The sequence below is a fragment of the Engraulis encrasicolus genome, chromosome 14, assembly GCF_034702125.1.
Source record: "Engraulis encrasicolus isolate BLACKSEA-1 chromosome 14, IST_EnEncr_1.0, whole genome shotgun sequence".
Taxonomy (NCBI): Eukaryota; Metazoa; Chordata; class Actinopteri; order Clupeiformes; family Engraulidae; genus Engraulis; species Engraulis encrasicolus.
The window spans coordinates 14,513,482-14,541,363 of NC_085870.1; the positions used below are offsets into that span (position 1 = coordinate 14,513,482).

Consider the following 27,882-nt stretch of genomic DNA (forward strand, 5'->3'; position numbering starts at 1 on the left):
CGACGGAAGTAATTGACATTGAATTGAGTCACGAGCGACAGAAGACACAAAAACTATTTTGCCACCTGGAGGGGATTTGTGCAACAGTTTGTAGTTGGACTACAGCAAATATTATGCAAATTAGCTATAATGCTGTTCGGCGACAGCCACCACAGCCAATGGGAATGTTGGAATGTGTGTGTTCTGCTTTTAACGGACATACTCTGGCGCTTCTATTGCTCACATCGCTCTTTCTGCAAAGTCCTTCAATTCTCTGTCGCTTGATCTTTTTTTAAAGCCCATTGGGAAACTCCAACTCCCATTGTCATTGTGACACAGCACACAACGAAATTGCATTTATGCCTCACCCGTGCAAGGGGGCAGCCCTCAGTGGCGCCCCATGGGGAGCAGTGCGGTGGGACGGTACCATGCTCAGGGTACCTCAGTCATGGAGGAGGATAGGGGAGAGCACTGGTTGATTACTCCCCCCACCAACCTGGCGGGTCAGGAGTCGAACCGGCAACCTCTGGGATGCAAGTCTGATGCCCTAACCGCTCACCCATGACTGCCCAAAAAATCTTGTTGCCGCTGCTCTATTCGTGCAGTTATTTAGGAAATTGCAGGATTGGAAAATATATTGGCCCTTTTAAAATATAGGCTATCTTTTTATATTGCATTTTTTATATCTCATAATTTCATACTCGGATAACTGTTGTGTCCCTGTTTGTGTAATTTTAACAATACAACCAAGTTAAAATCTGTGTGGGGCTCCAAAGTGTCTGATTTCACGTGAAATGACCCATATGACATCAGACAAAGGTTATAAAATAAGAACATAAGGTTTGCAAAAAGGTTTACATAAAAAATCACCTCATTCGTAAAAAATATATTTATATAGAAAATGTCATCCTATATCAGTTAAAGGTTCAAAATCCCATTCAACCAGCATATGCATAGGTTCAAAGAGGAGTTGAGAAAGTCGGTAACACTTTATTTTAGGGTTACATCTATTAACACTAATACATACAAAGAGCATGTATAAATAACTTGTAAGGCATGTACTAAGCAAAATCAAACATCTCTTAGGCATGAATCCGCAAATGTCTTGTTCATGCACAGTAAGGGATGTATTACCAATTAAACCTTAGTAAGGACCTAGTAAGCCTTAGTTTTTGCTTAGTACATACCTTACAAGTTACTTATGCAGGCATTAACATTGTATGTATTAGTGCTAATACATGTAACCCTACAATTAAGTGTTACCAGAAAGTCTATAGTGCTATCGTCTATAGCCTACTGCTACATGCTGTCCGTCATCAATCACATTGCAGAAGAATGCGGTCTCTATGCCTCAATCTTTGCAATTCCAAAGTCAACTGCAGGGCTGCACAGGAACTGAAGACGCTTGTGGGAGAAACAGGAATTTGAATCAGTATTGATATCACCATTGCACACTTTTTTTGTAACTTCACTTGCCTACTGTATGTAACGGAGGCTAACTAGCACAGAGTTGGCGTAGAACGTTGGTAAACCTCCCTCCGATAGCCTCATACAGTCTCGTGCCGTTGGGCCGAGAGACTAGTCTCTTGGCCCAGCGGTATCGTACTGTGTCTCCCATTGCCGAACCGTTGTAGTTGACGAGGTCGCACGTTCGATCCCCGAGGGGGTGAACAGGTGCAAGATGACCTCCGTCACAGTGGTGCCGTGACCCGGATGGGAGTGAGGTTTAAGGGGGAGAGTGTAACGGAGGCTAACTAGCACAGAGTTGGCGTAGAACGTTGGTAAACCTCCCTCCGATAGCCTCATACAGTCTCGTGCCGTTGGGCCGAGAGACTAGTCTCTTGGCCCAGCGGTATCGTACTGTGTCTCCCATTGCCGAACCGTTGTAGTTGACGAGGTCGCACGTTCGATCCCCGAGGGGGGTGAACAGGTGCAAGATGACCTCCGTCACATGTATTTATACACAAAGATCTGCCTATCTCAGTCATAAACTGTGCATCAACTGAGGGAAAAGTGTGTTCTGTCCATTCATTCTCTTGTGCTGCCATATTAAGCAGTTTGTAAAATGCAAGATGCACTTTGACCTGCTTTGTGTTAAATTGCTGTTAAATTGTTTTGACAATATGAGTTCTTTACCTGTAGAAGGGTCCCTTTGGCATGATAGAGTTTGTAGAGCATCGTCAAGGGGATGAAGCAGAGGGAGGAGGCAGCCAGGAACCATCCGATACCATATGCCCACCAGGGGTACACATAGGTTTGGTTGAACTTCAGGGGGCTATACCTTACCAAAGAAAAAATAAATGTTCCCTATCGGAAAAAAAGAGAAAACAGAGGTTACGTTTCTATTTAATCTCAGATTCCTGAAGCAGCATCTCCAAACTTTATCAGCTGACTCAGTCAAGTGCAGTTAAGTGTTCCTCAAACGTTTCCTGATTGAGGACCTCACTTTTGCCTCTATTGTAATTACGGCCAATAGGCTTTGGTCAATGCAAGAATTTATATTGGGTGGGGGGGGTGTGCTATGCCCCCCACATTTGGGCTTTTATGCCCACCCACGGTCTCTATGTGGTATCTCTATGGGGTCTCTATTAGGACCTAGGCAGACTGCATGTGGAGCCCTATCAGTGTTTCACAGCTATAAAAGTCAAATAATTTTCATAATAAGCAAAACAAATAGTGGGCCTATTTGATCTTGTGAGATGTAGTGAATGAAAGGAATGCATGTCTGTGGTAGCGGGGTTTAAACTCACAATGCAGACGGTAGGTGTGATGTAGATCCAGCAGTACTTCATGAAGGGCAAAGGCCTGTAGCCAATCATGTCTTCTATGTTCCCGTAGAAACGGTCAGCACCTATCGGAGGACAAACAGAGGTCAATGGAAGGTGGGTGCAAGGTCAAAGATGGTCTATGACCCCTAGGTCTCCCATCAGCCACCCTGCTGTTTTATCCCACGCCTGGTCCCCATAATCAACTACCGCCAAATCAGCAAGTTTCTATGACACCACTGGCATCGCCAAGAGTTTGTCCCTCAGATGTTCTCACAAATAAGCACTGCATGTACCTAAATATTACAAAGGTAACATTTTGCAGATTTTCTAAACGTATGTTAAAAAACAACAACAAAACAAAAATGCTGTGAGATTTCAGTAGGAACCCATCGAGCTGTCGCTTACCGTAAATCCAGCCCACAGTGATTGATTGACAAATAGCCAGAAAGAGAAGAGTGGCCCCACTACAGACATAGTGGTCAAACAGCTGCACAATGTAAAGTCCTCCCTGCAACGGTAAAATCATAACACATATAGTTTAATATGTAATAAAAAGAGGTATTCTACTGTATAAAAGTAAGATAAGTAAGTTCTTCACTATCAGGTCCGTCACAGGAAAGGACTGAGATCAAAGTAGGAAGGACAGTTACCGGAGCATCTCAGATGAAGAACATTTATGTGTTTGACTCTGCTGAAGATGTGTTAATGCTGAAATGTTGATAACTGCCTTCAAAGTCCCGACATCAAGGGAAAATATAGTGGCCTGGAAAAATGGCTGCGCCGTTGGCCAGTACTACGATTCCACCGCGTCCATTATTTCCCTTGATATCGGGACACCTTGTCAGTCGTTATCCCTCACTTATTGTGCTGTATCTCTTGTAGAAGGAGGACCAGAAAATAAATACATTTAAAGGGGCATTCCACCGGTGGAGACATGAATATGTATTGAAAGTGGGTCATATATGTAGTAGAATAGTAGCATACATTTCTAATTTGGTGCCTTCTTGGCCGAGAAAAGACAGAAAATGACTTTTCAGTGCTTGTGGATTTGTGACAACAATCCCCATAATGCATTGCAATGCTCAAGTTCCACAGGCCACACCCACGCAGCTCTGCCAGTGACTTACTGGAGCCTCAATGCCTGTGATTTCAATAGCACTGGCACACTGATCTGTGATAGGTCTGTTAGCGCATTAGGTCCAACTCCCTATAAGCGGGGTTGAAAGGGTGGGAAAATGGCTTGTAGTCTCAACAGAAATCCACCTCTCTTACACTTCCTCCTAAAATGATGCAAAATGGCGATTTTTACATCATTGTAGGAGGAAGTGTTAAGAGGTGAATACGGATTTCTCCTGTCTCAGGGGGAATTGAGAGAGTGTTGCACGACCATTCAAAAGTATGACTGGGTGTCTAGCAATGGAAAGCCTAATGCAAATGGGTGGAGTGTCCCTTTAACCATCTGTTAAGACAAGACTGTTAAGACACGACTGTTAAGAAGATCACCTGAGAAACCATAAGAAGGCCTACTAGGAAGCCGACAGAGCACAGTCCCAACAGGGCGAGCTGTCTGTTGTTGCCCCTCCTCAGTACAGCAAACCTGTCAGTCATCGATGTCATGAGGCTCTCCATGCCAACAAACTATAGATCACAAGAAACAGAGCAAGGCACAGGGCAGAGATGGTTGGTTTGGATACTGGGGAGGAGAGGATGCAGCATCACTGATGGAGCTTTCTGTTTGCCACAGTTGGATTTTCTACGCAAATTGTGATGTAAATGTCAACAGCTTCAGTCAGGTCACATGTTGTGAAATAAACAAATGACATACACTTTTATTAAGCAGTAATCAATTTGGTCCCAATGTAAATAGTGAGGGAACATTTTCTCATGTGCAAAATACAGTGTTGTTATGTAAAAACAGTGTAAAATATTGTATTTATAAAATGTAGTAATGTGATAACTATTCCTAATAAACATCCTAAGCGGCACCTCATACTTAGGCATAGCATCTTAATGCGTACCATTTGTGAAATGTTGTAATAATAGTTATTAATTAGTATAATTGTTGAACTTGTATTTTTCTCACACACCTCAGCTGGCAGGTGCATCGGAGATGGCCCATGGGTTACTCACGGGTTACGCCCACAATTTGAAAAAAAAAACACACACTGCACACTGACCAATTAGCTGTTTTCTTTAATATCCAACGTTTCAGTCCTAAACCTTTATCAGGTAAATGTTTACCCGATGATGGTCTAGGACCAAAACATTGTGTATTAAAGAAAACAGTGAAATGGTGAGTGTGCAGGAGTTTTTTCAAAAGTGAAATAATTGTTGAAAAGATTTTACTACCATAGTACTACTACAATTTCACACAGAGCATTTAGTAATACATTGCAACGTTGTTAATACCATTCTGACAACACCAAATGTATATCAAGGGAAGAGCTCTTTTCCAAAATGAGATAAATCCATTTTATAGAATGTTGGGAAATTGACATTTTTGTATTGGGCATTCCATTGAATTGCATTGCAAAATGCATTTTATAGAGGTTTTAAAAGAATGTTCTCAAAACATTTGAATGGCAAGAATTCACATATAGATGATATGACTTCCTAACAGTCAATTCCTAAAGTACTAAAATGCAAAAAGTCAAAAATGGTGGATATAGCGTTTTGGAAAAGAGCTCCTGGCTATGTCTGGGAAATGTTTTTGGGAAATGCAGCCTCATTTCCTGCCTGAAAACAGCCGCCAACTGAGAGAACCTCCGGAGGGAGGCACGTTACCTGGCTGTCCACACCCAGAAGAAGGATCATGGAGAAGAAGCACACTGCCCACAGCTGTGGCCAAGGCAGTAAGGTCACAGCCTGAGGGTAGACTATAAACACAAGCCCAGGACCTGCAGTAAAAAAAGGGGGCAGAACATGAGTAAACAACAATAGTACAACGCCAACTCCAACAAGTCATTTTCAAATAACTCATTGCACTAACATTGTGATAACATTACTATTGCACTTCTGCTATTTGCACGTCTGATTAGATGTAAAACTGTATTTCGTTACGCTGTATTCATACTCGTGCAATGACAGTGAAGTTCAATCTAATCTAATCTCATCCAATGTGCTAACAAAAATATGTGCTGTTGAGATTTCGTACCGAAACCAAGAAAGTCTTACCAGATTCAGCTACCACAGAAATGTCTACACCCTGTACCCAGGCCATGTACCCTAATACAGAGAATATGGCAAAGCCAGAGATGAAACTGGTCCCACTGTTCAGAAGGCAAAGATAGAAGGAATCTCTGGAAAATAACAGGAGTGGGTTTTTGAATCATACTGAAGAAACCATGTAGACTTTAAACATAATATAGTATGCTGTTAATGTAATAATAATGACCCTCTGGAAATGTATGCTGCTTTCTGATTGCTTGCTAAGTATGCATTCAAATAATTTGTCATGGCTAAAAAAAAAGCGGTTCTCTTATCAGTCGAATTTCGTTCGACGTCTCTCTCAATGGGAGGTCCTCATAGTATGAAACATCCGCCGAAGGCATAAAGCTGCGAGGACCCGTAGCCGCTCTTTGAGAGGATATAAAAACGGGGACATGCATGTGCAAGCCCTCTTTCTCCTCTTCGCTTTCATGAGCACACCGTATTTCGTATCAGCTTAACTGTCCATTAATAAAACTTGCCTGGCTTGTTTTTTTGGGCGCTGAATTATGAAGTTTTCACCTTTTCATCACCTCTCCCACTATCTCTGTGTCCGTGTATAAGGTACCGTATTTTTTGGACTATATGTCGCTCCGGAGTTTAAGTCGCAACGGCCCAAAAATGCATTTTGAAGATGAAAAAAACATATATACGTCGCACCGGACTAATCGTCGCACATTTTTGAAAGGTTATTCTATCCATGGAATCTATGTTGTGATAACTGGCGCATGGTAAGCTGCTGCTCAAAGACGGCATTGTTTGCATCTGAAGCAGTGGCAACGCATTCAGAGGTGGTGGTAATGCACCAACTAAGATGGTTTGCCAACCGCCATAAAACCACAAAAAGAAAAAGAGGAAGAAACAGTGATAACGCGCCATGTTGCCCTGTAGTCAGAACAACATTCAATTTTCGGCTTTGTTTTGCGTTTGGACCGTGGGAGGGTTCGAGGCAACTTGTTCCGTCTCCAGAGCACGCCTTCTTTGCCCCCTTTTCTGAGACTTCAGCCCATGACGGTATCAAAGGTGAGGGGGATTTCATCCATGTTGTGTAGCCTATGGTAGTGTCACGTTGTGCTCGTTTGTCAGAAACTCGCGGAAATGAACGATTTTCACCTGGAAGTCTTTAATAACACAGACGCTCGTTCTCGGATAGAGAGGAGATTGCGTTGCATAGCGCAAATAAATCCACGAGAGGGGATTGCATTGCATAACGCGATACATCCACGAGCTCCCTGACTTCCGCAAAAGTCCTATTCATTTCTTTGGCAATGTCATGGAGCCCGTAACAAGACCGTTGACTCGCAGCGCGCGCGTTGTTCGAGAACACATTTTCCTCCGCTTTTCTCCAGTCCCCAAACAGTTTTCCATTGCATCCAAACTTTCGTTCAGCTGCCCTATTGCCATTTTCGGCTGCATATTTAATTACGTTCAGCTTGAACTCAGCAGTAGGCTATATTAACTTCTTTTGGGTGGTAGGCTATATTTCTATTCAGTCGTCATTGTAAATGCTATTTTTTGTTGTGGTAGCCTAAGTTGTAGGCTAACATTTTTTCTATCAGTGGTATTAAGCAACACAACATAGGCCTAGTTGCGCACATAGTGCTCTCCCGTGGAGGAAAAAAAAACATATATATGTCGCACCAGAGTATATGTCGCATGTCCAGCCAAACCATGAAAAAAAGTGCGACTTGTAGTCCGGAAAATACGGTAAGTGTGAATATCTGACCTTTCACAGTCTTGTCTACCTATCTACCTTGACTGGGGTCTGCCCAGGCTGGAACCTTGTGCGACTGAATTAAGCTTAGTAACATTGCTAAGTCTTGATTTGCGGCCTAATTCACTTAACCAACAAGCGGCGGCTCTGTCACTTGGTCCAAGGTATTTTGTTTCGAAAAAATTGTTAATAGTCCTCTTCACACAGGCATTCCCCCCTTTAGCGTGACAAAGCTATTAGCTATCCTCGAGAGCTAACAGCTTGGCACTATATCCAGTGTTCCGATGCGAGGCGTTAAAAGGTTGCTCAAACAAAACATGCCACATCCTGCCAGCAAAAATACGCTAGCAAAGGCTTTCGTTTCTCGAGGATATGGCAGCGAACATCAACCCTGACCCAGAGTCAGAATTGGATGATTGGGATGGCGCTGACAAAGACGACGGCGAGACAGCTAAGTCCCCTATACCCGCGCAGTTTAATATACAGCAGACAATTACCCCTGATATGCATTTCAGTAGCGGCTATGGATTCGTTGGATGACAGGGAAGATCTCGATGACTCATTCGATGCAGACTTCCCTCCGTCTCAGGCGCGCTCTGACGCGGGATCTGAAGTGGAGAGCAACGCTTTCTGCCGTAAGGCAGCTGATAAGTTGGGTGTTCCGTGGTCTTCGAACAATGGACACAGCCCTAATGGAGGGCAGACCCATTGATACACTGTGGGCTGACATTAGGATAGCGTTTGACCTCCTTCTGCGGATGTTACGCTGTACGGCGCAGGCGACCAGCCGGGCCATGTGGCTGGCTTTCGTTTGACTAAGACTAAGGCACACTTGGCTTGACCTCTCGTCCATGAATGTCAAGGATAAGACATGGCGTACATGGACCACCCTATTTCCGACTCTGGCCTCTTCAGTTCCACCGCGATCAAGGCTATCCAACAACAGTTCGAGGTGCAAAAAAAAACAGCAGCCGGCTTACAAGGCTAAGGTCCCTTCCCGCCAAGTGACATATGCTCGGCCTACTCTGAACTACCAACGCCGGGCCTCTTACTTTGCTCCGTCGTCCCCACAACGGTCTAAGCCTTCTACAAGTGCTGACCACAAAGATGGGTTCCCGGGATACTCACACTTCTAGCCCGGCGGAAGACATATGCACCAAGGCGTGGTTCAAGATCCTGTCTGGTGACGGTGTCCCAGAGCTGTCTAAACTCCCTCATACCATGGAGTCTGCAGGCCGGCGTTCTGTCGAGATATGTTGCCTCGTCGAGATGAGCGACCGGTAGCCTTACTCGATAGTGGTGTTCAATCGATTTGCGCTGCCTCATCTAAATGAGCGACCCCTATTTTCCGTGGAAGACGTTTCAATCGGCCATGTAGTCCACGTAGGACTGTTTTAATAGGCCTAACCATTACTTTATTTATTTCATGGACAGGGGTGTGCAATCGTTCGTGCTGAGTTTAATAAGAACGTGCGGCTGCTGACCACAAAAAAAACGTGAGCCTCTCGTTTGAGCAAGTTAAGAAACGTGCCATATGAAAGAGACTGAGCTGAGTTTGCGCAAATACTAGGACTGGAGAAAGTCCCAGATAGCTGACAGCGTATTGTGGCTTTGTTTTGGCAGATGTCTGTCAATTTATGGGCAACACCTCTTTCAATGAACGGAATCATATTTTCAAAACATCCCCACCAGTGCATTTCTTATTATCATGTTCAGGCATTTTACAATGCAGTCGATTCAAATTCTTGAGTGAAAAGGGTGGTGGGAGCATTTTGACAGCTCAATCAGAGGTGGCGATTTTTTTCCCCATTTTGCAATGAGAACGCCTCCTCTACATAAATAGTCTTTTCTGATCGATGTTACAATGTTCGAGGCTGAGTGTGTGAGCGATTACGATTAGGCAACAAAGTAGCAAATGTTCGAGGTCACGCTATTTCGCAGATTTTCCAAACTGAGAATGCATGTAGGCTAGTAGGCCTGATATAATCACGGCTACAAAAAGCGTTGCTGGGTTGGAGAACCAGTCACTACACAGGTGTATGATCTGCTGGATGATCCACGCTATTTCCCGTTTTTCCCCCCAGGGGATACAGTCCCAGGAAAAAGTTTGTACACCCTTTGAAATGTCTTACATTTCTGTCAAAATTGATCATAAAACATGGTCTGATATTCCCGGAAATCTCAAGAAGGAACAATCAGAGTCTGCTTGAACTAATTCCACCCAAACATTTACATATTATCATATTTGTATTGGCCATAAGGCCATACGATTCACAGGAGAGGAAGGCATAAATAAGTACACCCTTGCATGAAATTGGTTTTAACCCCCAGTTTAGTGGCAATATCATCAACCAGACTTGCCCTGTAGTTGCAGATCAGATTAACAAAACAATCTGGATGTGTCTCGTCTCCCTCTTTTTTAGAGAACTGCGTCTCGTCACCAAGGTTTCTGGAATGTCTGGAGTGCATAGCTTTCTTGACTTTATGCCATATAATCTCAATTGTTTTTGGTCAGGGCTTTGACTGGGCTATTCCAGAATGTGTATTTCATTATTATGAAGCCATTCTCAAGTTGATTTGGTTCTAAAGTATGGATTGTTGTCACATTTCAGCACCTATCCTCTTGTGTGCTTCAACTGTGTGACAGACTTCCTCACGTTTTTCCTGTAAAATATCACGATAAATTTGAGTTCATTGTTCCACTGATAATAGCAAACTGTCAAGGGCCCGAGGCAGCAAGGTAGCCGCATATAATAATACTCCCACCACCATACTCAGAAGTGGAGATGTAACCAAGAATAGCTAAAAATGGGGTTCATTCTGCCAATCTAAAATTAATGGGGTTTCTGTTCAAAAAAATATTGCTGCACCTTCGAGGTGTGCGAAAAAGCATTCATATGCTTCATAGAATTACTGCTGAATATTCTGTAGACCAACGTTGAAACCAAAGTTGAATTGTTCAGGGGAACACACAATGTCATGTTCGGATGACAACTGGAGAACCACACCTTCACCAAAACATCATCTCCACTTTTGAGTATGGTGGCTGGAGCATCATTATATGCGGCTACCTTGGTGCCTCAGGCCCTTGTCAGTTTGCTATTATCAGTGGAACAATGAACTCAGAAGTTTATTGAGATATTTTACAGAAAAAATGTGAGATATTCTTTTACACAGTTGAAACACACAAGAGGATGGGTGCTGAAATGGGACAACAACCCATATTTTAGAGGCAATTGACTCATATTGCTTCATAACAATTAAATACTCATTCTGGAACAGCCCAGTCAAAGCTCTGACAAAAAACATTTGAGATGATATGGCATGAAGTCAAGAAAGCTGTTCACTCCAGACATCCCAGAAACCTTGCTGAAGAAGGGCAGTTTTCTAAAGAAAAGGGAGACAAGATGCATCCAGATTGTTTTGTTAATCTGATCTGCAACTACAGGAAACATCTGGTTGAGGTTATTGCGACTAACTTAGGGTTAAAACCTATTGAATGCAAGGGTGTACTTACTTATGCCTTGCTGTCCTGTGAATGTTTACATCTTATGGCCAATGGAAATATGAAAACTTGTAAATGTTGAATTGAATTAGTTGAAGCAGACTCTGGTTGTTCTTTCTTGTGATTTCAGGGAAGAACAGACCACGTTTTATGACCAATTTTGACAGAAACGTAAGAAATTTCAAAGGGTGTACAAACTTTTTCCTGGGACTGTATATCGTAACTTTCAGTCGGTGGATAGGCTATAGGCTAACTAGACTATGGATGACTAGTGGTAACCTCAGGAGATACAGTTTGAGTCACTAAAGTTGACAGTCTCAGGGGATCCTATCGTAAACTGCGGTCTCACAATTCGATGGGCAAACACCCGCGAAAACCACCACGAGGGTGTGCGCATGCGTGCGCATGCTCAGTAGCGAAAAGAATCACATCTCGGCGGGTCGCTCATATAGACAGGACACCGGCAGGTCGGCAAGGCCAATGTCTACCTGTGCTTCAGAAGAGAACACCCATTGCCGGTTGTTTTTTCTCTAAAGATCCATGTGACAAAACCATGGGCACTGATGCCTTGGCTCAACCCTGGACAAACGGGAGGGAGTATGCTTTTCCCCGGTAGCCCTCCTAATGGCGGTTCGGCACAAAGTACAGTTCGGAACGCCTGTCAGTGCTCTTGTTGGCCCCCCGCTGGCATGGGCTGCCGTGGTTAGCAGAAATCACTAGCCTGATTTCGGGTGAGCCGTGGGAGTTACCCCTCAGAAGGGACCTCGTCTCCCAGGCCTGTGGTGAACTCTTTCACCCACATCCAGAGCTGCGGGCATTATGGGTGTGGCCCGTCCAAGGCTGAACTCGGACGTGAGCATGAGTCAGGGGACTGACCCCTGTTTACTCAAAGGCGTCCGTCAAGTCCAAAGGCCTCTAGCTGTGCCCTCCCGGGCTCCACTGTTCCTCATTGGACTTCTCTCTGCATGGCAGACCCGGCAGTAGGTGACCCCTGGTGCGCCGGTGTTATGATCGGGAGTGATTATACTTCCCATAGAGAGAGACGTTGAACGAAATTCGACTGATAAGAGACCAATAGAACATATACATGTCCCCAGTTCTCTGAAATAGAATGAGAGAGTCGCCTCTCTTCTGTTCCCTTCTCGTTCAGAAAGCTCAGAGGATTGATGGTGGAAAGAGGACTTGCACATGCGCGTCTCCGCTTTTATATCCCCTCAAAGAGCGGCTACGGGTCCTTGCAGCTTTATGCCTCTGGCGGTGATTATGAAGGTGCTTCGGTGGATGTCTCATACGATGAGGACCTCCCATAGAGAGAGACGTCTCTCATTCTCCTTCAGAGAACCGGGGACATGTACATGTCCTATTGTTACGTGTTTAAGGTACAGTGATAGTTAAGCAGATGCAGTATGCACAGCTGAGTTATCTGCATGTTGGTGAACTTAGAACAATGTTTAGATTGCAGCTCCATGTAAAATATTATGGGGCTCTATGACAGATCCTCATTGCTCCCAACTTGGCCCCTGAATTCCTCCTCCATTCATGGCCCCATTGTTGCTATAGGGAGATGTTTAGCTTAACAGGCTTATGGCCATACTGAGTTCGGTCTGTTGAACTCACTGACTGGTTGAATATACTGTAGTTTTCATCAGTGCATGTGCCTTTTCTCCACTGGAATTCAGGGCAGGGCCGGAGCTAAAGGCAGGGCAAGCAGAGCATTTGCCCCTGGGCCCAGGGTCCTCCTTTATTAGTGGTGGGGTCCCTATAATGACCTTGGAAGACTGTATGGGGGGGCATATCAGTGTTTTGCCCTGGGGCCCTGTGTGCAATTCTTCTGCCACTGATTCAGGGGTAACTATTGAGATATGAGATCATGACGTTTTTTATGGGCCTGCACATCTTTTGTAAGCAGGTGCAGCTTTGAAGACACTTTTCAATTTTCAAATGTTTCAGTATGTAGAGGAAGAATGCAACTCTCTTTACGGTTTCACAACTTAAATTCTTAACTCGTTGATGTTTCGGCACTGAGGCCGAAGTGTCAGCAAGCTGAAAATAAAGTGATGAGACTGCAAAGAGGCAGTGTTGCACTCTACCTTTAGAGACCATACCTCTTAAGCAGGGATGTCAAACTCAGGTCTGGGGGCCAAATTTGGCCCGCGGAGCCATTTTATTTGGCCTTCGACATCATTTCAAATGTGTATTACAGTTTGCCCACATACACCATAACTGTTTTTGATTTAGATTTGAACATGAAAATGTGTATATCACAGGAATATGAGTGGGCCCAGGCATTGAAACAGCTCACACTCTTATGCAACAGAATATGTGCAGGCACATTTGAACTATGATGGGAATCTGTTAAAACATAAATTTAAACATGAGCCATTTTAGTCAATTTTTGTAAAAACATATAGAGTTTGGCCCGCGACGTCGCTCCAGATTTTGATTTTGGCCCTCGGTCAATTTGAGTTTGACAGTGACACCCCTGCTCTAAAGCTTTTCCAATGGCAAATTGACATTCTAGCATTTGAGTAAGTCCACTGAAGACACAGGACAGCTGTCTGGTAAAATCATCTTAAAAGTGTGTCTATGCTTCGTTACTAATTATGTTATTTTGATCAGCTATTTTCATAATGTTTGCTTCAGTTATTCAAAATATTTTCCAACTTTTTTTCCATTGAAATGGCAAATCAAGTCCAACGCTACGTCCCACAAGTTGTTATACATTGTTGATTGAAAATTGGTCAGTAATACAAGAGGAGGGGATTTTGGGAAACAATGGAAAATGCACCATGTGACCAGTTTCCTGCTTCCAAGCTTTGTGTGAAGAAAATAACCTAAAATGTGTCGTTTTTTTCAAAATCAATAATCCAAATAGACACACGCAAAACTATATATTACTGCTCTGTCCGATACCTCATTCATTTGAATACACACAGTTAATGTAAAGGAAAGGCATGAGTTCTTGACATGATACACGTGTGACTTACTTGTAGCAATCATTGTTGTATTTGTTGTAACTTCCCAAAGATGTAAGATAACCAAGACAGATAGCATATGAGAAGAATATTTGAGTCCCAGCATCCATCCAAACCTTAAAAGGGGAAATTTAAACCACATTCAGACAATTCACGATGGGGTAAACAAAATCGGACAGAAATAAAAACAGCAAATTATTAGATGACTAACCTGGGGGTCTGCCAGTCGCGCAGGAACTGGGTACAAGTAGAAGTAGATGCCATTGAGGGCTCCAGGCAACGTGATGCCCCGAATTAACAGCACGAAGATCATGACATAAGGGAATGTTGCAGTGAAGTATGCAGCCTGTGCAGACACACATCAAGAAAAAAAAAGTCTGCGTTAGGATTGCATGTAAATATCAATCTGCTGAGGGAAGGTGACATGGGAAGCTAAATGTAGACAAATAATACATGTAGAAAAAAATAATACATGTAGAAAAAATAACACACACACGCGCACACACACACACACACACACACACACACACACACACACACACACACACACACACACACACACACACACACACACACACACGCAACCTGGAGTCAGAAGCTACAATCCAGTACCACATGTTTCAGATGCCCTAACTGGATGGGTAAAACTAGGTAGGGTATGGCAGCCGTGGTCTAGTGGTTAGAGAGTTGGTCTTTCAATCTGGGGGTTGCCGGTTTGAATCCCCCCTGACCATCTCCATCCATGGCTGAAGTGCCCTTGAGCAAGGCACCTAACCCCACATTGCTCCAGGGACTGTAACCAATACCCTGAAAAATAATAGTTGTAACTCGCTTTGAATAAATGAAAGCGTCGGCTAAGTACAATATAATGTAATATGTATGTTGAACTGGATTGTATAGTATCTCAATCCAGGTTGCACATCACTGCAAATTATAGTATAAATCATTCAATGGATTTTCAAAGCCTTATCATTAAACATAAACAGTCAACAACTGCCTCTGCTCTAGTGACAGTATTGTGCTGGAGTACTAGGAAACTCTCCAAGAGCCTCAATGCCTCTTAGCAACCTGTCAGTGGACAAAAGTAAGGGAGCCTATTACGAATTCCCAGACGCCTTGCATGAAGTGAAGCCAAGTGGAAGACTCTGGTCCAACAAGCTAAAACTAGATCAATCTTAGTCCACCGTGTATTTTTTTAGCAGTTTGTTTTCAGAATTTATGTTGCATATTCGCATAATCTTTTTCATAAATATTTTCTACCACCATCAATGTTCCAATTTGTCCAGTATTTACCACGTTTACAACTCTGGTGCTTGCTGCTGCCTCTGTTATTTGGTTGATTTGGATTTTCTCTCATCCTGCTTTAGAATGACTGGCTATGGGCATGTCCATATCTGTCCTTAAAATCACCCTAAAATCAACAAACATGTGCAACTTGTTAGTGGTGTTTACTGGTATTCCATAACAGATTACCCTTACGAAAACTGACTATGGTTTTACTGAAGTACTCTGAACCATGTTTTTTTGATAACCATGAAAACCATGGTTCCTGACAAACGATGGATCATGGTTATTCATGCTTTTCCATGGTTTAACCATAGTCACAAACCATGCTAAAAAAAAACATGGTTAATTGTGGGTTTCGTGGTTACCCAAAAACAACATGAAAGCTTATTTGCAGCCGAGGTGTAATGGTTAGGGAGTTGGACTGAAGATCACAGTTGCAAGTTCGCATCCCACCCTTACCTCTCCCTCCTAGTCTGATAAACCAGATATTAAATGTGTAATTTAGTCTGGGCCCGACGAATGACATATCGAGAGATTGTTGATGGAAACAACCCGTTGTTTTTCAAACTGAGTCTGTGCCTATTGGACAACGCTTTGACGTCACTCCCTCAAAACCCTGTCCGCTTTGCATCAAAAGATTCAAAACAAATCAAAACAAGTATCCTGCGTTGTGATTGGTCAGCCACATTCAGTGCATTGGGGCATTGTCCAAGGCTAGACCCACTCGCAGGCAAAAATAATTTTGGCCGCTGGCCGGTGGGGCTAGTTTACTAGGCTGTCTCCCTATACCTCCATCCATGACTGAAGTGCCCTTGAGCAATGCACCTAACCCCATTGCTCCAAGGACTGCCACCAATATGTGCGTTGGATGAAAAAAGGGGCAGCTAAGTGTAATTTAATGAATAATTATTAACCGTGGTAAAACCATGGTTAGTTTTCAGAGTAAAACCATGGTTAATGCTATAGTTAAACCATAGTCAAATCATGACTGAACCATAGTAAAAAAAAATGTGCCAAACCATGCTCAAAAAAACATGAAAATCATGATTTACCATGGTCGGTTTTCGTAAGGGTACATAGTAAAATATGGCTTCTGTCAGTTAAGTGCCCTAGGGAAAATGAGTTCATACATTTTTGTGAAAGACAAACACATGTCATTAAAAGCAAACTGGTTTGAACTATGTGGTAACCTGGCTCTCGCCAGAGCCGTGTGCTTTCTCAGCTTTACGAGCCATTGAGGGATATGGATGGACTTTCCTATTTGTTCAGATCCACAGCTCCAAGACAGTCAAACCAATCATAATCAGAGAATTTTCAGCATTGTGATATAAGCCACTTCTACATTAGAACCGTGCTAGGTTCTAGGCTTCATACATATTCATTAAGATGGACGGAACTTGTTTGGTACAGTTTTACATTATGAAGATTCATCCCCTGGGCCATCGGTGGAGTGAGCAGTCACTGGGAGTGGCCGTGGAAAACGGGTTGTGTGCCTATACTGTGTAACAGGTTCATGAATGGATTACATCTTAAATGTCTCAGATTGTCAAAATGGGGCTAGCTTTGTGTTCTAAAATCTGTGATTTGGGGGTTGGTTGGTTTCAGCTTTCAGGGATATAGCCTACCTCTTGCAATCAAAGGTGGCTACTGTACATGGGCCATGTTTGGTAGTAAAGCTTGTTATAGGACAGCGGTGAACAATACTAACCACCTGATGAGTTGCACATGTAAAAAAAAAGCCCTAATGTTTAAGGTTGTTGTATAGCCTCTTACTGCAGATGAGCCATCAATAGAGTTCTTCAGTAACGCGGAAGCATGTAGTTGATTGTAGTCTTTCATGTTAGCATTTAAGGACTTCCTGGTTCGTATCGGCTTCCGGCCTCCATTGGGAATGAATAGGGGCCAGTTTCAAATAAGCTCCGAGTGCAAGCACACGCTTAGCGAACCCCCGCAAACTGTCGAGGGTGTTAAAAATAGGCTGTAGGTATGACATGGTTGATCATTTTGTGTCAAACTTCGACATAAATACGATGTTGCGTCCATATGCTAAACCCGGAAACCTTTGGCGACTACAGAAGCGGCGCCTGTATCTAACGTCATGTACGTGCGGAGGGTTGTACCCATGGCAACCAAAGGAAAGTATGTAGTTCGGAAGTTTTAATGATCAGAAAGGGGTTAGCAATATTGAATTATAATCGTCATGATTTAACATGTGAATACACCAACATGATGATACGATCCGTTCCACTAATGAGAAAGGGATGCGGGGACACGCTAATGTTCGTTGTTGGCGTGCAACTTATATTTTTGCCAAACCTGAATCTCTATGGCGTTTTGCAATGTAAAAAATCGCCATGGAACCGGAAGTCCAAACGCCGCATACAAGTTGACGTCAACGCTGAAGAGCTCTATGGACTTTTTCACCCTTTGCTGAAAACACTCAACTGCATCATAACAGCAATGCTAGGCAATGCAGAGAGCCTTAAGTAACTGATTAAGACTTGGTCATTACCATTTTGTTAACAATAAGGTTATAAAAGAGGCTCTGCGCTCAGGGCTTAAGGACAGGGAAGGAGCATCCATAGCCAGTCATTCTGAAGCTGAGACAAATCAATGTTAAAGCTTTGGCATTTTGATTAGGATACAGACAGATAACCCCATATATTCAAAAAAGGATGTGTGTATCAATGAGCATAACAAATGTATGAGAATCGTATATAATTTTTGCCCATTAACGGGCGAACAAGCAGAAATTGATAACGCCACTGTAAATATGCTACTTGGGTGACGGGTAAGAAAATATGCCTCAGGTTTTGATGAGAGATGAAAATGTGAAATTTACATAAAATAAATGATTAATTTAGTGGCATGTTTGAGACTGGCCCGGTGCCTCCAACACACTGGCCCGGCGAAGTGGACCCATGTACCTTGCCAGAAGACTTGATTCCCTTCCAAATACAGAAGCAGACAACCACCCAGGCCAACAGAAGACACAGAGCCAGTTCCCACTGAATGTCTCCCAGTTTCTCAATTCCACTTGAAAGCCTAAGAACTTTGTACCTAAACGACAAGCCACAAAATAAATGCAATCACAGTGCTTGCACGTTCTACTCAGTCTCGACTGAGGTTATAAACAGATTTTACATCTTACGGAGGCATTATGCAAAAGACAAAACATACAAGCTACGAATATATACACACAGAATTACTTAAAGTATACAGTGCACATGCAATCAGTTCTTATGGACTAGTAAACATAGGAATGGTATCTAGCTATACTTACCTCCAGAACTCCATGACAGATGAGGACGTGCTGTTAAGTGATGTGGACCCATTAGAGACGTTAGTGGCGTTCACACAATTATCTACGATATCAGAGAGGGGAAATCAAAGTGTGACACAGTTTGTGCACATCGTTCCTTCTACATCTTATTATACACACACAGATATAGCATAATATAAATCAACGTGTGTGCACCAAGTGCCAGGAATGCCACTGAGGTACCTTTGGGCAGGCTGCCACCTCCACACACTTCTCTCTGGGTGCCAGCAGTGGTCGGTCTGCCTGCTTATGTCTGTAGTGTACTGGTTTCAATTTGGAGTATAGGTTGTGTGCATTGAATTTTTGTGCTGTTCAATCACAAATGACAAATCCAATTCACTTTTAAAGGAAGTCACGGCCCAGCCATGGCTTAGGTGGCTGGGCACTGGACTGTTACGCGGGCAACCCGGGTTCGATTCCTGGCCCGAGGTAATTAAAAACGTATATATACTGTATATAGGAAGTCACAGGAGTGCTCACTTCAAGAGAGCGATGGTTATTCAATCCCTTCCTCAGCCCACATGTTCTCCTATACCCATATGAATCAAACCAGTGACTTTCCAATCAAGTTATGGATCTTGTTTCAAGCATTCAAAAATAGAGAATTTCCAGCATGGTAGGGGCTTGATATATTACATTACACGTTGCTGACACTTTTATGCAAAGCAACAGGTGTTTATGTACAAGGTATTAGTTATAGGCCTTGGAGCAGTCTGGGTTAGGTGCCTCGCTCAAGGGTACTTCAGTCATGAATGAAGGTAGGGCTGCACGATTATGGAAAAAATCATAATCACGATTATTTTGGTCAAAATCATAATCACGATTATTAATCACGATTATTGATTTTTGCAGATTTTTTTTGAAAATTGTAACAAGATGAAATATAACCAAGAATGAATTACGTACGGGATGAGCAAAATAAAATTAATTGTAATAATTATGTAAAGGCAATAGCATGAAACTTAAGTGGACAGATTTCTGGCCAGAAACACCAGCCTGTCAGTATGTTCTGGCTTCAAGGACGCTCTCAAAAGTAGGTCACTATTGCCACGATTAAATCACGATTAAAATCATGAGTTCGATTTCACTATTTTATCACGATTTTGATTATTTTTCGATTAATTGTGCAGCCCTAAATGAAGGTACTGTTCAGAGCATCTCCTTCCAGATATGGCATTTTAACCTGCAACCCTCCAGTCGCAAGATCAACTATCTAGCCACAGCCAACGATTAGACCACAGCTGCCCTAAACAAACCAAACTCAAGGACTAAAATGCTTCACAAATAGCTTGTGTCATTGCATTCAAAAAATGTGGTTGGTAAAACTGAGGGACTATAGCTTTTTAATCTTCCATACAGTATATTTGCTTGATGTGTTGGCTAAAAAGTGCTACCACGTGTGGTCCATGTAAGTCAAATTATCCTGCTTGCATCCAACCAAGAGGAGGTTATCCCCTCTTTCACTGTAATTCAACATCTTTTTCTTTTTTGCCTCTTGCCAAAACCTGGCTGGAACAGGCAAAACACTCTGCTTCTTTTATTGAATCAGCCGCACTAAATTTAGATTCCTTGATTGCCACAAGCAAGAAGGGAGGTTCAAAGCTTTCAGTGTTTCTGTTAAGGGACAACATTCAGTAACTTTGCAGCATCTTTTCAGTGCTGAGGAGCATCGCACTGTACTTTCAGTACTGTGGCAAGCACCCACATTTGAACTTGCAACCTTCCATTCCCTAACCATTAGACACACAGTTGCTCTCCCCAAGCTACCACTGAGTTCACATGTCAACATTATGCCTGGGCCAGGTCCTCTGGGATATGATGTCATCAGACAACATGACCAATCAGCGATTACAGGAGAATGTTAGCAGGTGGGATCAGATGCACATTTCAAACTGTGAGTATTTCCAGACCCTCTGTGGGAAATTAGTATGAGGTATTATATGGTGTGACCAGGCTAGGTTAATAAAACAACCTTCAAAACGTCCAAAACCCAGACCTACTCCCCCATCCAAACCCCCATCAGGTGCCAGACCATGAGCGTGTTCCATTCTCCACACTGTGCACTGTGTACTGAGATGCAGTGCACTTTCCACCCTCAACTTAACAGCAAAATTTGAGGGTGAAGTGCAGGTCCAATTCACGTTCTGTCTGATAAACTTCACGGAAATGACGGTTGTCGCGTGTCATCAGAGTTTATCAACCGCCAAAGTACAATTCATCACGGAAGACACTGTTCCTTATGTTGACAATTTTTTTTAAAGTTACCCCTTTCTCTTATACACATGGCTATTGTCTTTGTAATCAAAACTATGCTGTCATCACAGAGATTCGGCAGTTTGATCGATCTGACACTCAACTACATAACAAACATGGCGGGCGTTGAGTGCGAAAAGTGTACATAACTCCACACTTCAAAAAACGGCCAGTTTGAGGGCGTTATCCGGGTAGTTTACAGTACACGTCACCGCCGCGATTAGAAATGGAACCGCCCTGCGTTCCCAAACACAGTGCGGGAAGGGCGGAAAGTATGAACATTGGAACAGGCTCCATACCTGTGTTCCAGGGATTTCCGCAGCTAGCCCACGGCAACTCACTGCTGAAAGAGGAAAACAGATAGAAGAAAGACCACGCCAGGACTACGATGTAGGTAGTTGAGCCATATACGATTATCACCTGACTGGCATAGCCCATGCCTGAAAAAATAGATCAAATAAAAATATTAGAAAAACAGGGATACATTTCATGACATGACACGATTTATATAACCAGCCTATTTCGGACAACAGATGGAAATTAGCCATTACATATACTGTTCTATAATGTGGCACAATTACATGTACAGTATGTAGGCTATGTATGCACTGTATGCACAATGGATGGATGGATGTTTAGTATGTATGTATCTACTACACATTACATTACATTACATTACATTACAGTACATTACATTGCATAACCAAAGCGACTTTCAAAGCGACTTTCAAAACGACTTTCAAAAGAGGACATAATCATAGCCAACATCTCTAGCAAATACAAAGTGCACAGGAAATATACAGAACATTAGTTTTTTTTTTTTTTTTTTAAAGAGTACACACACAACACACACACACACACACACACACACACACACACACACACACACACACACACACACACACACACACACACACACACACACACACACACACACACATCATGTCAAGAGTCTGCCCTAGGGCTAGGCCAGCTCAAGCATTAGTCTAGTAGATACTCACGAAAGAGGAAAGACTTACTACACGTATACAATTAATAGCATATATGACTCACCCTCAAACAGTGGACATATTTTTCTCCAGCAAGTAATTCCACCTTGGCTGGTGTACTGTCCCAGCGCCGTCTCCAGTACAAACAGGGGGATACCACATGCCACCACATAAAGGAAGTAGGGAACTAGAAATGCACCTTGGGGTTGAAAAGACAAGACAATTAGAGAAATACAAGAACGTACACGTAGCAGTTGGAATTCACATGACTATTTGAAAGTGCAGTCTAATCTCAGTAGCTTTTCGGAACCAATGGGTGATTAGTGCCAATACCACAGTGTGGCAGCCTGCTTCGTACCCACCATCTCTGGTGCCATTGCCATTGTGTTGGTGTAACGGAGGCCAACTAGCAGAGTGGCGTGGAAAGTTAGTAAATATCCTGACTGAAGCCTCATACAGTATCGGTAACGCTGCGCTATCGGACTGGCTCTTTAGCTCAGCGGTATCGTGCTGTGACTCCCATACCCGAGCCGATGCAATGACTAGGAGGTGGCGAGTTCAAGACCCCGAGGGGCGGATGCACGGGAACACCTCAGTTACATTGGTGCCATATCTATACTATATCGATACTACCTGTAGACACTTAACAGTGCTTGGGTTCATACCTAAATTCACAGTGTGACAGAAATTATAATAACAATAATAATAATGATAATAATATAACAACATCATAATAATAATAATATAATAACAATAATAATAATACTAAAGCCAGGATTCCACCACTGTGCTAATTGCAGCTGTTACAGTGGAAGATGGTCATACACTGTGTGTGATATGTCAAGTTAAGTCAAGTCAGCTTTTATTGTCAGTTTTATCTCTGGTCCCTGAGCATGCACTTGCTTCAAGGGAAGGCCCTACTGAATGCTCGAGCTGTCTCCCCTTCTCAACACGAGTTCTACTCAGTGGGGTGAATAGATCTATGGGGGATAATGCAACCTTGTCCTCCCATCTCCACTGAGATGGGTTTGATACAACCCACCCAATCCTCTCCTCAGCAGCCGTGTACATGCAAATCGCCTGATACACCAGTTGCAGGTGAAACCAGCAGGAAAGGGAAGTGTGAGAACTGTGATGCTCTTCCGAATACAATGGCGTCTCTGGTGAAGAAAGTTTCTTAAAGATGTGTTTTTTTAAATATTTTTTACTTTATTCATGATAGTACAGTGCAGATGGTGACAGGAAGCGAGTTGGGAGAGATAGACGGGGAAGGGTCGGCAAAGGACCCGGGCTGGGACTCGAACTCGGGTCAGTCGCATAGCAGACGAGTGCCCTACCATTTGCGCCACAGTAGAGCCGAAGAAAGTTTCATCTTTGGCATCTAACCAACAGTGGATGTTGCAGCACGTCACTAAGCGCCAGGCATTAGGTCCCAAGCACACCCAGGCATCCCCATCAGGCACCGACAGGTTCTGGCCCAGCGACCACCATTGAGAGTCAGTAGTCCGCAGCCCACTGTGTTTGTGTGTTTGCACGTTCAGTCTGGGGGGGGAGTCTCTCTTCACTAAGCTGGGGGAGCGACCCCCCCCAACGGAATGCCCAAGACCCTTTCCCACACAATGCTCTCCTCTCCAGTTTGAATGAAGCGTTAGATCTGGGGAGTATTGTGTGGGAAAGGGATTTTAAGTTGGCCACATCCCGTACTTAAAGTCTCTATGTTCACATACAACATGGAGGAATATACTGCAATACCCACCAGGTACAAAATCACTCAACACTTGTTTTAGTGAGACATTAACTTTTTTGTTCACCGGCCACTGTGGCTAGTTGTTTTCCCAAGTCACCAGTCATTTAGCCTTTACTAGAGTTCTACTAGAGTTTTTTTCTTTGGAATATTCTTGCATTTAAATACAAACAATTTGTGAAACTACTGTGATTTGTCACACCAAAGAATAAGTTACATGTCAAAGTGGCTAGTGAGACTGAAATATTTACTAGCCACAGCCAAGTTTTACCAGCATTTGGCCGTCAGGCTGCCTACCGGCCAAATGCTGGTAAAACATGGCTGTGGCTAGTAAATATTTCAGTTAGGTGTCAGTCATATTGCATTAGGTGAAAGTGAAAGTGAAAGCCCATTGGGAAACTCCAACTCCCATTGTCATTGTGACACAGCACACAAGTGAACACTGCACACAACGAAATTGCATTTTATGCCTCACCCGTGCAAGGGGGCAGCCCTCAGTGGCGCCCCATGGGGAGCAGTGCGGTGGGACGGTACCATGCTCAGGGTACCTCAGTCATGGAGGAGGATGAGGGAGAGCACTGGTTGATTACTCCCCCCACCAACCTGGCGGGTCGGGAGTCGAACTGGCAACCTCTGGGATGCAAGTCTGACGCCCTAACCGCTCACCCATGACTGCCTAGGTGTCAGTGTCAAGCCGTGATATACAGTATGTAGGCCTATACTATGTAGTACATCAACTGCACAAGTCACGGACCACCAGTAATACCAGAGAGAGTAGCGAGATATACTTAAAGAATCTCTGGTAATACTGTCACTGACCATTAGTGGGTCACGGACCACCGGTAATACTGTCTAGGACCACCAGTTATAATGTCAGTGGGCCACGGACCACCAGTAATACTGTCACAGACCACCAGTACTGTCACTGACTACCAATGGGCCACGGACCACCAGTAATATTTTCATGGACCACCAGGGGGCCACGGACCACTGGTTGAAAACCAAGGCTGTACATAGATGTTTCATGGATTGTTTGGTCGTAGAGTGGTTCTATTGCTATTACTCTTATTGGAGAGGTGGTTTTAAAAGTCGTGTTCGATGGCATTTTCTTGATTGTGCTTACTGGCATATCCATAGTACAAGGCAGGACAACACACTTTGACATGGGCTTACATGTCTGGCTACATCCCAAGCAGGTTACACTGATTCGCTGAGAGGGGGGTAAGCATCATGCAATGTTAGGAAAAAATGGCCATGTGCAGTACACTGGAGAAATGTATTGAAATAACTGGAAGCTTTTCACTGTGTTAAGCACTACTTGTTCCTGGGTCCTTGAGCTTTTGCAACTATTGGTAGATGACAGCCACTCTCCCACTAGATTGAATGTGTAGGTATCTTGTGGCATTGCCTATAGGGAGTTTGCTTGGGGGCTCACAAGTTAGTGCCAGCCTACAGCCTTTCTTTCGAGTGCTGAACCACTGCATCCGTGTCCACAAGCCACTTGTGCCTTTGGGCAGCATGCAGACATTGTTTTGGATTGGCTTTTGTTCTCCAGCATTTGAGCATGGCGATGTAAAAATCACTCTCTATAAAGACAGCATTCTTGGTTGGCATCTCTTAAGCTAAATTAACCAGGGACTGCAGATGGAAATTAGCTTGTAAGCAACAATCTGGTGCAGGCCATCTTTTTTACTTTTGTAAATAATGTAGGCTACTTTGCACGTCCCTGTTGAAATAAAACAAATAAACTAAACTAAACCAAGTCAGTGAACCACATAATCTTTCTGCTTGTACTTTTTTGTACGAGTGGGGGGCTAGAGGACAAGGCAGTGCTGTGTCCTGTATTATCGTCAAATCAGCGTCCAACGCCGTCAAATCAAAGCCCTTTTGCTATGTGGGTAGTCTGCTGTGTTGTCACTGGTCTGAGTTGGCTTATGAATATCCATGTAGGCTTATGAATATCATCACAGCACAGCAGACCAGGACAGCAGACACGGGACTTCTAGTCTTCTAGTCCCCAATTCATACAAAACAAAATGTGAAATGAACACTTAAGTGTCAAGTCGTTCTGATGGTGGCGAGTGGCGACTGTTCAGTGCATGCCCTGTGCCAGTATACTGTACAATGCCACTACTGGGACGCAAGACATCCAACTGTTTCTTTTGAGGACTGTGGGAAAAGTACCTCTCTATCAAAACAGAGGCCTGTATACAGTTTGAGAGGCCACTCCCCACTTTGCTGGTGCTGACAAAGCCGCCTCTGCAGCCAATACCGATGCTGCTGTGCCATAAACAGGGCAGAATATTATCTAGCCCAGTGGTTCTCAAACTTCTTGTGTGAAGTACCACCCGAGAAAATATTGAGCTCTCCGAGTACCACCTTGACAACCAACATTAGAATATCGCAGCAAAGGCCTTCCATATTCACTTTTGCCAGTCAATACAGGAGAGGTTCATAACGGCATCAACAGCTACGGTCCCATTCAGTGCAAGTTTGTTTTTATATTTCTTGCTAGTATTATTCTGCATTATGTTTTCAGATTCATACAGTTCAATATTACAAAATGTGAGACAATGCGCAAAACATGAATTCTTCCAAGGACCACCAGAGATGTCTGAAGTACCACCAGTGGTACGCGTACCACAGTTTGAGCACCACTGATCTAGCCTGTTGTCTGCCTGTGCTGTGGCTGCTTGTCAATGCTACGCCATTTGATTTTAGCTTTTTAGTTTGCACCTTCTTCCTTCTCCATCCTCCTCATCCTTCACCTCAGCACTTTGCTCTGCTCCCTAACTCTACAATTCTGCCTCTTGGCATCCATAACACAACATTAGCTCTGTCCCCCTCTTCAATTCCAGTCTCAAAACTCTGTTACATGTGTCTGTTTTGATTGCAGAGGCTAATGGTGGAATGCCCAATAGAAAAATGTCAATTTCCCTAAATGTTCGGAGCCAGTAAAGATTCTTTGTTGTGTGTTTTGGGTTGCGCTGGCTGTGAGCGCACCAGCCAGCACGCGCCTTTGAGGGCCAATCAGATAAGTCTACGACTCTCCGTGAGTTTATGAATATCCCTGATTGTCAGGCAGACCACAAAAACACGGAATTTCGGCGTCAATTTCGGCATGAAAAGCGTCCGTGTTAGAGATTCAGTATCCCAATCTTCTAGATTATGATAAAAAACGTTAGTTAGAAAGTGTAGGCTAAGGGAAAATGTAGGCCTAGGCAATTTAAGCACAAGTCTCTTTTCACATGAAATGCCCAAAAATTAACCGAGAATAAGAGATAAGAGTCTGAAATAGAGTAGGCCTAAATCAAAATAATAACCCAATGTACCCGCTTCAATCCTCACTTGAGAACACCTAAATCTGTGACAACAGACCAAAAGCACAGCGAAGCAATCACCAACGGAGTATAACTGGCAAGATAACAGTACTCATGAATAACGAAACTTTTGCCCTAACACCTAAAAAAAATACCCAACCTTCACGCACGATGTAGCCTAATATCGTGATGTCCAGATTCGATGGAATCAATTGGTTGATTGAACATGATTAGCCTATTACAAAAACACAATAGCCTAATCTTCCATAAGCTTCTGATTATTTCATGATTTTATTTGGAGACAGGTCAAACGCAATTTCAAAGTTCTGTGCTAACCCTGTTACATAGATGTTTGACAATAAAGCACACTTGACTTAACTTGACTTCATTTGGGAAGGACCATTTCAAATACATTTTGTCAGACGGACAATTCCACGACCACCGCTTCAACAGTTTCTTAGGGATATTTTGCACGGTATTGACATTCATACAGGCGACACAAAACCATACATTTGCTTTCTTGGCATTAATTTTAAACTTACCTCCGCCGTTTTTGTAGCATAGATATGGAAACCTCCATAAATTGCCCAAACCAATCACCGCTCCGGCCGTTGTGAGAATAAACTCTGCTTTGTTTGCCCACTGCCCCCTCGCCGGAGGCTCTGAGCTCTTCTCTGGAGATCCCATTGCTTGACTGGGTGCTTGGCTGATAAATGTGGGCTGTCATGGAGTTAAGCAGTACTTTTATACAGGACCTGTAATTGACAGGCAGGTGCTGTAGTTTCCTCAAGGGGATATTGCAGTTACTCAACTTTAGGT

General features: G+C 43.4%; 1 protein-coding gene across 1 annotated transcript; it reads right to left on the reverse strand.

Annotated features, from left to right (window-relative positions):
- Window positions 1-402: 402 nt before the first annotated feature.
- LOC134462152 (sodium- and chloride-dependent GABA transporter 2-like) lies at window positions 403-27,882 on the reverse strand. Its single transcript, XM_063215045.1, has 14 exons — window positions 27,606-27,882; window positions 22,064-22,198; window positions 21,310-21,450; window positions 18,719-18,800; window positions 18,363-18,495; window positions 14,360-14,494; window positions 14,161-14,264; window positions 5,922-6,046; window positions 5,532-5,644; window positions 4,251-4,385; window positions 3,153-3,255; window positions 2,730-2,830; window positions 2,116-2,286; window positions 403-1,383 (listed from the first exon to the last, which is right to left on the reverse strand). Exons 1-14 carry the CDS (start codon window positions 27,748-27,750, stop codon window positions 1,324-1,326), a joined length of 1,683 nt encoding a protein of 560 aa, XP_063071115.1. The 5' UTR covers window positions 27,751-27,882; the 3' UTR covers window positions 403-1,323.

Excerpts from the sequence above, each read along its gene's own strand:
- LOC134462152 (XM_063215045.1), bottom strand. The coding sequence starts at position 27,750 with ATGGGATCTCCAGAGAAGAGCTCAGAGCCTCCGGCGAGGGGGCAGTGG. Across the intron at positions 5,645-5,921 it reads TTCTGTGGTAGCTGAATCTG|GTCCTGGGCTTGTGTTTATA; the intron begins GTAAGACTTTCT and ends TTTTTACTGCAG. Across the intron at positions 4,386-5,531 it reads TTCTGGGTGTGGACAGCCAG|TTTGTTGGCATGGAGAGCCT; the intron begins GTAACGTGCCTC and ends TGTGATCTATAG.